Source organism: Eriocheir sinensis, chromosome 39 (assembly GCF_024679095.1).
Source record: "Eriocheir sinensis breed Jianghai 21 chromosome 39, ASM2467909v1, whole genome shotgun sequence".
NCBI classification, from domain to species: Eukaryota; Metazoa; Arthropoda; class Malacostraca; order Decapoda; family Varunidae; genus Eriocheir; species Eriocheir sinensis.
In genome coordinates this window covers 8310865-8323072 of record NC_066547.1, presented here as the reverse complement: position 1 = coordinate 8323072, position 12208 = coordinate 8310865, and the positions used below count along the sequence as shown (strand labels likewise).

The window sequence follows — 12208 nt, the reverse complement described above, 5'->3', positions numbered from 1 at the left end:
TTCTCAGTACCAGTACCGGCAGTATTCAATATTCTTGATAGTGACAGTTCATCATATACACAGATATAATGATTATGTATGTATGTTTGATGGCCACGTTACGGTGTTGTATAGCAGGTACTGTAAGTCCCTGTATTGGTACCTGCCAAGCCCTACTGCAGACATACCTGTTTGTTCATGTTTATCAGCTGAACAGCTGCTTGTGGTTATGATTCAGGTTTTGTTACCCATTTCATATTTTTATTACCTGATTTTTACAGAAAGAAGCATTGATTGATAGATAATTTGCAGGACATCATAAGCTTAAACTCCTGAAGTTGAAAAAGAATATGGCAGAGACTTCATGGTGAGTACTCACAGGTTAAGTGGGACTAACGACTACATATTTGTAAGTAGTTTATGTAAATCAAGGTAGTTTATAGTACGTGCAGCAGATGAATGATGCTATTTATATTTTATGCTGCTTTCAGAAATACTTTATTATGTACAGTCTATGTTTAAAATTACTCTGTGTTTCTTTGCATGTCCAAAGGCTTTTTGATGGGGATAAGCTGCACATTCATGTAAATTCTCTATTCATAGGAATTTGTGTCCCCTACCCCGGGAGTAAGGGGGACAGGTGTACTTATAAAAGATTAGTGACTGACTCCTCAAGACAAAAGTTGCTGATAAATGAAACATGCCACTGGAGAATATTTGCATAACTGGAAATTAAAGCTGTAATGTGCATTCTTATAAAAGATGGACAAAATTTTCATCCCCAGGACCACAACCTGCATATATATATATATATATATATATATATATATATATATATATATATATATATATATATATATATATATATATATATATATATATATATATATATATATATATATATATATATATATATATATATATATATATATATATATATATATATATATATATATATATATATATATATATATATATATATATATATATATATATATATATATATATATATATATATATATATATATATATATATATATATATATATATATATACACACACACACAAGTTTTAACTAGTATGATGACCTATAATCATATATATGATAAGTAAATAAGCCCATGTGACCATACTCATATTCAAATAAAAAAATAAATTGGCAGATTTCCCAATTTCAATTTCTACTAACATAAGTGGTTTGCCTCTCTTTACCACCCTCTACATTATTCAGTGGAAGAGACTTGAATTCCTAATCCTACACTCGGGACAAACACATTCATATTGATTTCCTCCTCACTCATTCTGCTCCATTATATTTGCATATAACTTTATTAAAATTATAGCACTTATTTTCTTTCTAATTTTTCACAGATAAGACATGAATTAAATAAATTCATATTAATGTTGATTATAAATACTTAAATATTCCATTTATTACTACCCTGTGTTACTGTAGATATATATTCAACTGAAAATCTAAACACTATTTATATAAAACAGGCACACTTATTCCTCAATACTATTTTTATAAAGTTCTTGGAGTAGAACTGAGGGCAACAAGTGAACTAGTTGAGTTGTAGGTTATGGAAGGTTTCCTTTTCTTTTATAAAGTAGTCAAAGATGACATTCTTACCTTTGCTCCAGAGAGCTCTGCAGTGCTTCACAGAGGAAAACACCATTCTCCACAATATCCACACCTGTACTTCGCTGACTGGAGGGATCATTACCACACTTTGAGCCATGCTCCAGCCATGAGCTGATAATAAATATTGAAAAAATATAATCTATACACTTTGGCCAAGAAACTAGGTTGGCTCTGATAAATAATATATGCTTCATAACTACACTCAACACCCAGTGAACTAATGGAGGTACAAAAAGCTACTTAGTCTGCATGACAACTAAATGTCTCTTGGAAAGCAGACACCCTACTTCTAAGACTCAACTGTATCACAATCTTGGAATATCACAAACCAAGACTATCCTTATAAGTAAGAAAAGTAAAGCAATGTACTATACAGCTATACAAATAATATTGACTACTTTCCCCTACTATCACAATAATGTTCTTGCTAAGGAGGAGGCGGAGCTGAGGCCTCGGTGGAGTGACGGGGAGGGGCTGCCGCCTCACGCAGGTGCTGCAACACAGGGTTTTGGTGCAGCTCACACACAAGGTGGCCAAGCAACACATGCACATCAGCCAAGCAATTCCCAGGATCCTCTAAAAACTGTAAAGATAAACAACATACTCAGCTCACCAGTCTTGAAAAAAAAAATTCTTTATTTCACATAAACCCAATCTTGTAGATATGAAGAAGCACTTAAGAAATAGTGGAACAGGAAAAATATGAAATATAATACAGGAAAAAAATTAATGGTAAGATCCTGTTAGTATTTCTGTTCTATGGATGTCAAACATCTAGGATCAAACATTACCTGAATGGCCTGAGTAATGGATCGAGTGAGGGCAGCATAAGCCGAGTTAGTGGTGAGCACTCGTAGCTGGTTCAGGGTACATGTCTCCACCTCAACACCACCACCACTTTTTTGTAGCCCATCGACATCACTAGAAGGGAAATAAATTGAAGTGATGTAGGTAAAAGTATTGGAGATTAACCCATAAACTGCGCAATTAAGATTCGGGAATAGCTCCTGGGTGTGCAATAAATTGCAAAACAATAACCTTGTGGAAAACAATTTTTAGTATTACAACACCCAAGAGAGACATGTTGAGCACCAAAATAGTGCAAAAAAATAATAATAATTCACTTAATGTGGCATTGATGGCGGGATCAAGGTTGCGGATATGAGGCGACCTTGGGAGCGCTGGTAGTGACGGGGTAGATAGGACGGTGGCAGAGGGAAGATGACACACGGCACAGTCATGTCTGAACATTCTCTTGCCACTAATTATTCATTCCAGTTACAACAAACAAAATATATCACAGGAAACATCACTTTGTCAATTTCGATAATCAACCTCTTGCGCATCATTATCAAGAGGCCAGTCATTAGTCACACCAGCAATATTCTTGTCAAAGTTATGAATGTCTGGCACAAAATCTGATCCATCAGACCAGACGAATGGAGTACGCGTTGTCTCGCGTCTCTGAGGCTCCTGCTCTCCCTCTGCCTCCCCCTCCTCTCCCACACCAGCTGACACCCCTCCCTCACTCAGTTCATTAGCTGAGTCTTCTCTTATACTCCCACTGTTGTTTTCCTCATCTTTCTGCCACTCTGAATCATCGGACAGTGATGATGGTGTCAGTGAGTGACTAGGCTAGTTAGTAACTTTCCGCACTGTTGGAGAGGCAGCGTGTCTGTGATCTTGAGCGCCAGAAGCATGCTCACACTTGCCACGCTTCCTCAGACCAGCTGAATCTGATGGTTGAATGCAATCTGAATCACTGTCTCTTTCAAATTTGTCTACTACAATCTTTCTCTTTACCAATACTTTCTTTTTACCCCCTCCCATGCCTCCCCCTCGGTCACGACCGCAGGAGCTATATGAGACTGGTTGGCATCAGTAGATGACATAATTCTACTCTCCATGGCTGCTAAAGAGCAACTAATATGATGATGGTGACTACATGGTGCGAAAGAGGGATGATGTTACCACACGAGGTTCATTGGAATATATTTTGGCATCGCGGGAAATATAAATATTCACCTTGGAACATGTGTCATCTTAAGATGTCTGGCGCAATCTAACTCATAGCATCTTGAGATGTCTGGCACAGTTTACAGGTTAATGAAACTGCACCAGACTAAAAAAAATTCATAAAGTCTTTGAACTATTCTCCTTCCACTAATGTGGGTTTTGCTACCAAGTACTTGTAACAACATGCTGCCCCTAAACTATCAAAAGAAAACATACCGTGGTGACCCGGGTCACAACTAGTATTCTGACAGGTGGGCAGCGTTGCCATATTAATTTGCCAAGATTTCTTGTCCCAACATCTGTCAGAGCCCCTTTGGGCCCTGGGTGTTATTAAGTATTCAAGGTACCATCCAAAACTGACTCACAAACGTTGGGTAAGTTACTTCAAACTGAACATTTGGATTTATCAAATATGAATCACAGGACCAATGTTTAAGTGTTCAGGCATGGTGATTAGGAAAACTGTGTTCAAGTCCTGCCCCCTGCTACAAGCCAGCCATTGCCAAGTGGCTGAAGACAACTCACATGCTGTCCTTATAACCACCTACCAACCCTGACTTGGGCGAAACTTTTTGAAGAGGATCAGCACGAGCCAAGCAAGAATGACACCACTATAAAATACTTGCCTGTGCCACTAACAGGCTGGGGCTGACCACCAGGCCCTATCAATAAAGCATACCAGTGCTATGGTCCATGTGAAAATAAATAAATAAATAAAAATATAATAGATAAATAAAAATAAACAATAGAAAACAAGACTAAACACATTACTTCTCATAAAGGATTTCATCAGAAACTTTCCTTTGCATAACATCAACATTAAGGATTTCCCTCCTGCTTACCTGTGCGGCTGTTGTGGATGGGTTCTGAACACTCCGTCCTGTGGCATTTGTAGATTGAGGAAGGTTGCCAGGACACGGCACACAAGGCGAAACTTTAGGGACATGGGTGACTGGCGACCCAGACCTATGGCTGCCAGGATGCCAGTGGTGCAGTGGTCCTCGGCCCAGATGGCCAGGTGTGAGGTGAGGCTTCGACAGTGATGCCAGACTGAATTCACAGTGGACTTTTCGTGAAGTAGTTTTGTTATTAACTTGAGGATTTCACTGACTATAAGTATCAGACCTGCCTCCATCTCTGAACTGTTGAATACCAAAGTTGGAAAGGAATTACTCAATAAATTTCTGTTTCTTAATATTTGGATCTGATACAGTTATTTGCAGGTAAATTAAAAGTATAAATTTCAGAGCTACAGCTACAGCTAATACAGGGTAAATAGAAATAAGCACTTTTATGCAAAGCAAACATTCTATGACAGCAGACTACTGCAAATACATTTACTGTTATTACATGAAGACTTTAAAGCATGGAAGTCTACATCCTTCTTGGGCTTGAGGGCTCACCTTAGCACTAATGTTGGCAGCATATCACACAAAGAAGTGAGGAGGAAGAAGACATCACTGCAGGCAAGGCTCTGCTGCTGTTGCCGCCAACGTGTGTGGGCGTACACCACCAGCAGATGTCCCTCCTGGACACACAAACACAAACATAATAAATCTAAGTTTTTCTCTCCTTCAACTCTAATTATTTCTTTTGTTTATTGTTTCAAATCTTAATTATTGTCTATATATTAGAAAGAAGCGAAGCCGTAAGCAGGAATCACAAATGTGACCTAGAGCACTCACTTGTGCAGCCAGTGTGAGCATGGCGGCTGGGTTGGTGAGGGGGAAGGAGAGCAGGGAAAGCACCCGGGGCCAGGTCACCTCACCCTCCCACCCACACCACTCTGTAGTTGTTACAGGCAAATCATATCAGTGGCAGAACTGTGGGAGCATGGTGCCCCCCATTTTTTAATATTAGATACGGTAAATTATATACATTTATAACAATACAAACTATGATGTAAAAACAAACTAATGGAAATTTATGTAAGATCTCACAAACCATAGTACTCTAACATGAATATTGATTTCTAACAATCTTGTTTCCCAAAGTTCATGTTTGAATGGTTCTGTTTTAGTGACATTTTCAGTAGGAATATGGACATGCTGCTACCACACGGGAATTCGGGTGAGAAAACTATCAACAACCCAGTGAGGGCTTCCATTCCACAGGGGTTACTTATGGGCGCTTATTTATGTTTTCCTCAAAAGCCTCCCTGTGAAGTCTGTGTATGTTGACATCTGCCCCCTTTCTAACAGCTATGCATGAAAGAGACCTTCTTGTCTCTCATAAATCAATGCCATAATTTTCCAATGTGGTTTCTACACACTTTTTTCCAACTTTATATACATAAGAACATAGTACAAGGTTTGGCTCTATGTATCTTGTGTACTCTAAAAAAATATATCCACATTTTATTTTATTATTATCATTGCTGCCGTGATGCATGACTCTTATACACCAACCATTATTTTTACACCACCTGTGTTGTAGCTCCTTCACTGAGTCTTACTGTTCATCAAATTTAAGGGAATAATGTTGATATTAAACAAACAAATAAATAAATGAGACATCACAATATGATGTAAGACTTTAAGAACACATTCATTAAGTGAAGTACTCACCATGAGAGAAAAGTGCAAGGAGGACAGCCTGGAGGATGGGGTTCCTGTGATTGAGGTGGAGGATGGAGCGTGAGGCTGAGGCCAGCAGGGGCAGCAGGAGGCCAGGGGATGGGTGTGGCTCAGCAGCCAGCCACTCCACCACTGCTGCGCTGCTCAGATCCTGCAGTGCACCTGAGGATGCCCCGCCACTCACCACGGCCAGCAACTCTGTGCTCAGCACACATCCCTCACCCCACAGCTGCTCCCTGGGCACAGCTGTGGTACACATGCAGAGGAAAACTTGTGATGCCAGATTTGTTGCTCTAACTTATTCTGCATGTTAAAGCTTTCATTTATGTATACCATGCTATTATTACACTTAGCAATTAATTCCCCTAATATGGATACTTTCTGAATTTTCTTTCTTTCTTGGAACTTTCCACTGAGCAGGGAACAAAAACTTATTGTATTCATGGGAAGGCTGTCCAACAGTGGAATGGTGGCAGGCAACACAGCTGGCAGGAATATTCTTTGAAGCTTACTCTTCACCCTTAGTGACTATTAACTACTTTCAGAATGTAAAAAAAATATGACTGACAGTATGGAAGACACACTTTGAGCAGGTAGAAAAGGTGAACAATAATGTTTGGACAACTTACCAAAACTTTTAGATAATGGGCAAATGAACATCACATCAAACTTTATAAATAAAGCTAGAGTATGATCTGAGGTTGCTTGCAAATAACAAAGCACTAGGTTGTGGTGGTGGAGGTAGTGTGCCTGAAGCAAGATAGTAATGAAAATTGTTAGTTGGCTAATCTTTTTATCATGTGGGTGTGGCCTCCAAGAGTGTACTTTTATGCTTACTGGAGTTGCATGCAATCTACCTCCAGCACTTTTAAGAGTTGGTGAAAAAATATTTTGTGTCCTACATATTCTAGCCATTGTCCATAAACTAAGCCTTCCATTGAGTAATTAATCAAACTGTGTATACTGACTGGACACGAGGGTGTTCTCCATGTGAGTCAGTGAGGCGTGGATGGTGGAGGCAAAGACAGCTGGGCGGGCGGTGAGGAGGGCCTTGTGTCGGGCTGCTGCTGTTGTCACCAGTCGCACCACTGCCCGCACCAGCAGAGCCCGCTTGGTGGCTGTATCAGAGTGGAAGGATGTGGTGTCTGGGGTATAGCCTGCAGCGCGGTGCAACAGTCTGAGCAGAGAGAGGAAAGTGAAAACATTAATATATCAGCAAGCAGACACCCATTACTATAGTCTACCTAGGCAGTCCAGTGAAGTCTTACCCCTTTTGAGGGGGATCAAATACACTTCACCTACTATCATTCCTCATGACAACTGGTATACTCTCTTTTATTAAGGGTACTGCCTCAGCCCATCCCATCAGTGGAAGGAGGGGGAGCCAGCTACTGTCCTTGATGCTGAATGGGTAGTGATTTGGTGTAAAACCTGGTGGTAAATGGAGATACTACAGCCACTCAGTATTCCACTGCTTCTTCTCTAAATACAGGTTTCCAGTGTTCAGAACTGTCGCATTTGTTACTAATAATAATTTTCTAGTCAGTCAGGTACAAAAATAATGTAGGTATATATATATATATATATATATATATATATATATATATATATATATATATATATATATATATATATATATATATATATATATATATATATATATATATATATATATATGGAATGATAAAATATTTGAGTTAGATGACAAGTCTTCACTTTTCACTGAGTGGAAGAAGAAAGAAAATTGGTCAGGCAGAAGTGTAGCCATGCTACAGCTCACCACTGCTGACCTCTGACCTGAGTTCCCTTTGCTGACTCTTGGGTCACCAAGTCCACTTTAAACATACTTTTTTTTTCAAAAAAGTACATTTGAAGTACTTGAAAGTTACATACATTTATGTACTTTTTTGCATTAAAGTGTGTAAAAACTTCATACTTTTATGCCCTAGTTTACAAACTTGGTTATGCAAAAAGGTACATAAAATAATTGCTGAGTGCAAAAAAGCATGTATATTTTTACACACTTTTTCAAGCAAAAAAGTACGTAAAAAGGAAGTAAAATATGATACGTAAAGAGCAGCGAAGAAGTGGAGGTCATTTAGTACTCACTGAATGATGGAAATGTCAACTGGGTTTCTGTCAGGTAAGGAAAGGACGATGCGCGGGTCACAACTCATCACCCACCAGTTGACAACTCGTTGGAAGCTGTCCCCATCAATAAGCCACCAGGCAAACCCTTCAGACTCCAGCAACAGTGTCTGAAGAAGGGGTGACTGCAAAGGAAAAACAAGTAAATGTGTATGTGCTTTGTGTGTGTGTGTGCAATTCATCTTCAAGAATAAATACACAATAAAAAATAAAATCAGTCAAAATCAGGTTGAAAAAATTAAGTAAGAGAGCATGAAAATTAACTACGAGTCAAAACCATTTCCTCACCTGCCTCACACTTGGCTCCATTGATATCCTCACCAGGAGGTTGAGGAGGCAGGTGTGTAGTCTGGCAGCCACTTGGTCTGGGGCAACATTACCGTCACTCATCACTTTCCTGTTAAAATGCAATAAATAAAGTCACTGGAGATAACCATAGTTGAATATAATGGAATTTTTTTTAATAAGTGGGGACTCAAGCTAAGAGATGATAGATAACTGGTACATCTTATGCATATCAATAGGACAGAAGACATTATAGTCCCAGCTTATGATCAGAAATTATAAAAACACAGACAATAAACCATTTTGAAACTGGATTACTCTCAAATGCAAGGTGAAAAAAAAATATATCATCAAGGTGAAGGAATAATGGAATATGGTGATGACACAATACTTTTTAGTTCAGGTCTAGCCCTACCCTTACCCCTGAGAGGCATTGGTGGGGGGGTGCGTCATAGCAGCCTCCAGGACCTTACTCCAGTTGACCTGCACCAGCACCTGCCCGATGAAGCTGTGGCACTCTGGCAAGTACTGCTCCACCACCTGCACACAACACAGCAGCACTTATGTACTTCACCTCAACAATACTTAAACAGGCACAATTGTACTCTCCTGATGCTGCAGAACTCACTAAGGACACTCAATGCAAACACTAAGGAACCAGGCAAGTATAATCACTCTTTTATCAGCATTTTGTCTTCATTGGTAAAATAAATATAAACATCGTGGTTTTTCCTTCAATAGCGACAATTCATTCACAATAAAATAACATCATAATGACTCTTTTATTAGCATTATATCTGTTTCCATATTCATCTGTCTACCACTAATACATGCATACTAATCATATGGTAGCAGTATGACCACCATATGAGAGAACATGTCCTTTGCCACGGAGATAATTTAGTTAGCATCCTCATACCTTGCACAGGATGAGGGTGTCCTGCAGGGATGGGTTGAGGTGGTGCCATGGGAGGGCTGCCAGGTGGGTGTGAATCACCACCAGAACGTGGCTCTTCACTTCCCGCAGGGCAAATGTGGAACTGTAGTACTCCAGCAGCAGGGACAACACACTTGACTGACCTGTGAGTGGAAAGCAGAGGAAAAAAATTAATCTTATAATGTAGCCCTACCATTTTGAAGAAAGATTACTCAAATGACAAGTATGTGGAACCATAATAAAGCAGCTCTCTAGTCTTGGAATTTCTTACTATATTCAACTATATTATATATGTGTAATGGCAAAATGACTTTCACTAGTCAGAAGAGCTTAGGTTGACCATATCAGTTATAGGAATGAGCTGCTTCTCCTACGAGTGTGTTCTGGTTAAGGGCAGAACACCCACCCCCTGCAACAATGATTAAACCCTTCTTGTTCCATATCTCATGAGATGCTTAAAGAAACCCCCCACTTACCAGGCAACAGCTCATGCATGTAGTCAACACAGGCAGCAAACATAGCAACCATGGGGTCTGCAGCATTGGCATCACTTGGAGCCCAGGGAAGCAGCAGCTGAAGGTCGTGAGTGAGGTGACGCAGCCAGGCTGGGCACGTCTGCCTCTCCTGGCCACCCAGAGGGGCCACCCATCCAGCCCACACACCCTCCACAGTCCTCCACACCTTCTGTACCACTGTTGGTGATAAACAATTCATTATCACTACCATCATTGATGATCAGGAATTTAAAATAGGCCATGTGACCATTTTAATGAGTGCTTAGGTAAAAGTACATGTGATGGTTGTTGATAGGACTGCATCAATGAATGAATGACCAGCATATACCAGTGACTATTAAGCAGTATAATCCAAACTATATGGTACACGTTTATTTTCCTAAGGAGTGAGTATCATGATCCTAATATGAAGGCAAAAGTAAAGTGATATCTGCAAAATTCTCCTTCATGTTTCCCTTCCCTCTGCTGTCTCACCATCTTCCTGTGGGGTGCCAGTCCTTTTGTGCAGTGTGGTGACAATGTATGCATGGGACAGGAGGCTCAGGTACACGGACATGGGCTGGATGTGCAGCCGGTACTTAGGATAGAGGCCGTACAGACCAAACTCTAGTCGCTGCTTCACAAAGTAGCCTGACAGCATTTTCAATGTGTCTTCAACCTTAAAGATTTGAAAAGTTGGTTAATCACCAACATGAATGTATATTTCTTAAACTTAAAAACTAAGAGCAATGCTCTAGAGGTAGAAATTCAAGGCCTCATTCAGTGTATAGCATTGTTTGAAATTTCACGAGTCTATCAAGATGTTGGTACTAAAGTAGCATTATGATGGCTCTCCTTAAAGAATCATTCCCACTCCAAATAACAGATTCTGCAAGTAAAGGCAGAAAATGCACACCAAACATTCTTTTACACCCAATGCTATACTTCCAAGTTCCTGTAAGGATGAGCAAAGGACTACTACTCACCATGGGCTGTGAGAGCCTGGTCTGGTGTTGCACGTAGCCCCTGATGGCCTGCACAACAGCCTGCTGCTCCATGCCTGGCCTGAAGCAGGCCACCCCCACCCCCAGGGAGTTGATCAGGTCATACCACAGCCCAGCACTCACCCCACCACAGTCCTCCTGAATCAACCACAATAATGTCAACAAAATCTCCTCCAAAAAAAATGTCATAGACTTCATAGATTCAATTACAGAAACATGCACAATGTGTTCAGAAGTTATCTTAAGCCCACTATAATGCCTCTACATCCTAGTAAAAGGTTCTCTATACTTGCATTATACTTTATATCTTTATGCAAGCATGTTAAGTGTTAATTTTACTCCCATGCCTACGGTATTTTGGTTTCGTCGGAAAGCCCTCTGCCCCAATTGAGCAAACTTATACAGGTTTTCTTGTACTTGCTCACTGGCTTAACACCTCCATGGTGTAGTAGTTAGTAAGACTAGCTTTGAATCCATGGGCCCAGGTTTAATCCCAGTCTGGGGAATCAATGCACAGCCCAACTAGCTTTCATTCTCCCTCTCAGGCTTATCAATAAATGGTACCCAGGGAAACCCAGGGAAGGTAAACTAGTAACCCGGATGTCATACCTGGTCTGTGCTCCAGGGTACTGGATTCTTACTTACCACAAGTTCAAGGGCCAAAGAGATGGACATAAGTGCCAAAGCAACAAGTACGCCCCCAACTTTACCTTCATCAACTGGCATATGACCCCTGCTCTAACTCCTGCTCCCTACATAATTTTACCTACTGTGTGGGAACCCAGACAATGCACTAGCTCACCTGAGTGGAGGCCGATACCTGCAGCAGGATGTTGAGCACCTCACTGTAGTGCTGTGGAAACTTGTAGTTAAGCAGACTCTTCAGGTGGACTCTGTACAGCTGCACAAGACAAAAATTAATATTTTTTATATGGAAAGGAAACAGTTTAAAGACTTCTAAGCATTAACAGTGTGATGTTCTGTATACATACAATGAATACTGCTTACAGTGATTGGTTATCATATGTTCACCAGACAATGGTCTCTACTTGGGACAATGTTTGGTGCTTTTTACCACAACATGGATATCTTTTTTATTGCTAGTTTTCCATTCTGCAGAAATT

General features: G+C 40.1%; 1 protein-coding gene across 2 annotated transcripts in view; it reads right to left on the bottom strand.

Annotated features, from left to right (window-relative positions):
* Window positions 1-1026: 1026 nt before the first annotated feature.
* Window positions 1027-12208, bottom strand: part of LOC127008937 (ectopic P granules protein 5 homolog) — a 31259-nt gene continuing 20077 nt past the window's right edge. For both annotated transcript variants that reach the window (XM_050881438.1, XM_050881439.1), the window contains exons 27-41: window positions 11887-11985; window positions 11067-11222; window positions 10576-10759; window positions 10063-10278; window positions 9569-9729; window positions 9071-9189; window positions 8653-8761; window positions 8326-8489; window positions 7185-7393; window positions 6208-6462; window positions 5326-5426; window positions 5044-5168; window positions 4483-4782; window positions 2416-2545; window positions 1027-2207 (exon numbers count right to left, since the gene is read on the bottom strand). In XM_050881438.1, coding sequence (XP_050737395.1) covers window positions 2052-2207; window positions 2416-2545; window positions 4483-4782; window positions 5044-5168; window positions 5326-5426; window positions 6208-6462; window positions 7185-7393; window positions 8326-8489; window positions 8653-8761; window positions 9071-9189; window positions 9569-9729; window positions 10063-10278; window positions 10576-10759; window positions 11067-11222; window positions 11887-11985 — 2484 coding nt within the window. In that variant the 3' untranslated portion in view covers window positions 1027-2051. The remainder of the gene's footprint in view (window positions 2208-2415; window positions 2546-4482; window positions 4783-5043; window positions 5169-5325; window positions 5427-6207; window positions 6463-7184; window positions 7394-8325; window positions 8490-8652; window positions 8762-9070; window positions 9190-9568; window positions 9730-10062; window positions 10279-10575; window positions 10760-11066; window positions 11223-11886; window positions 11986-12208) is intronic.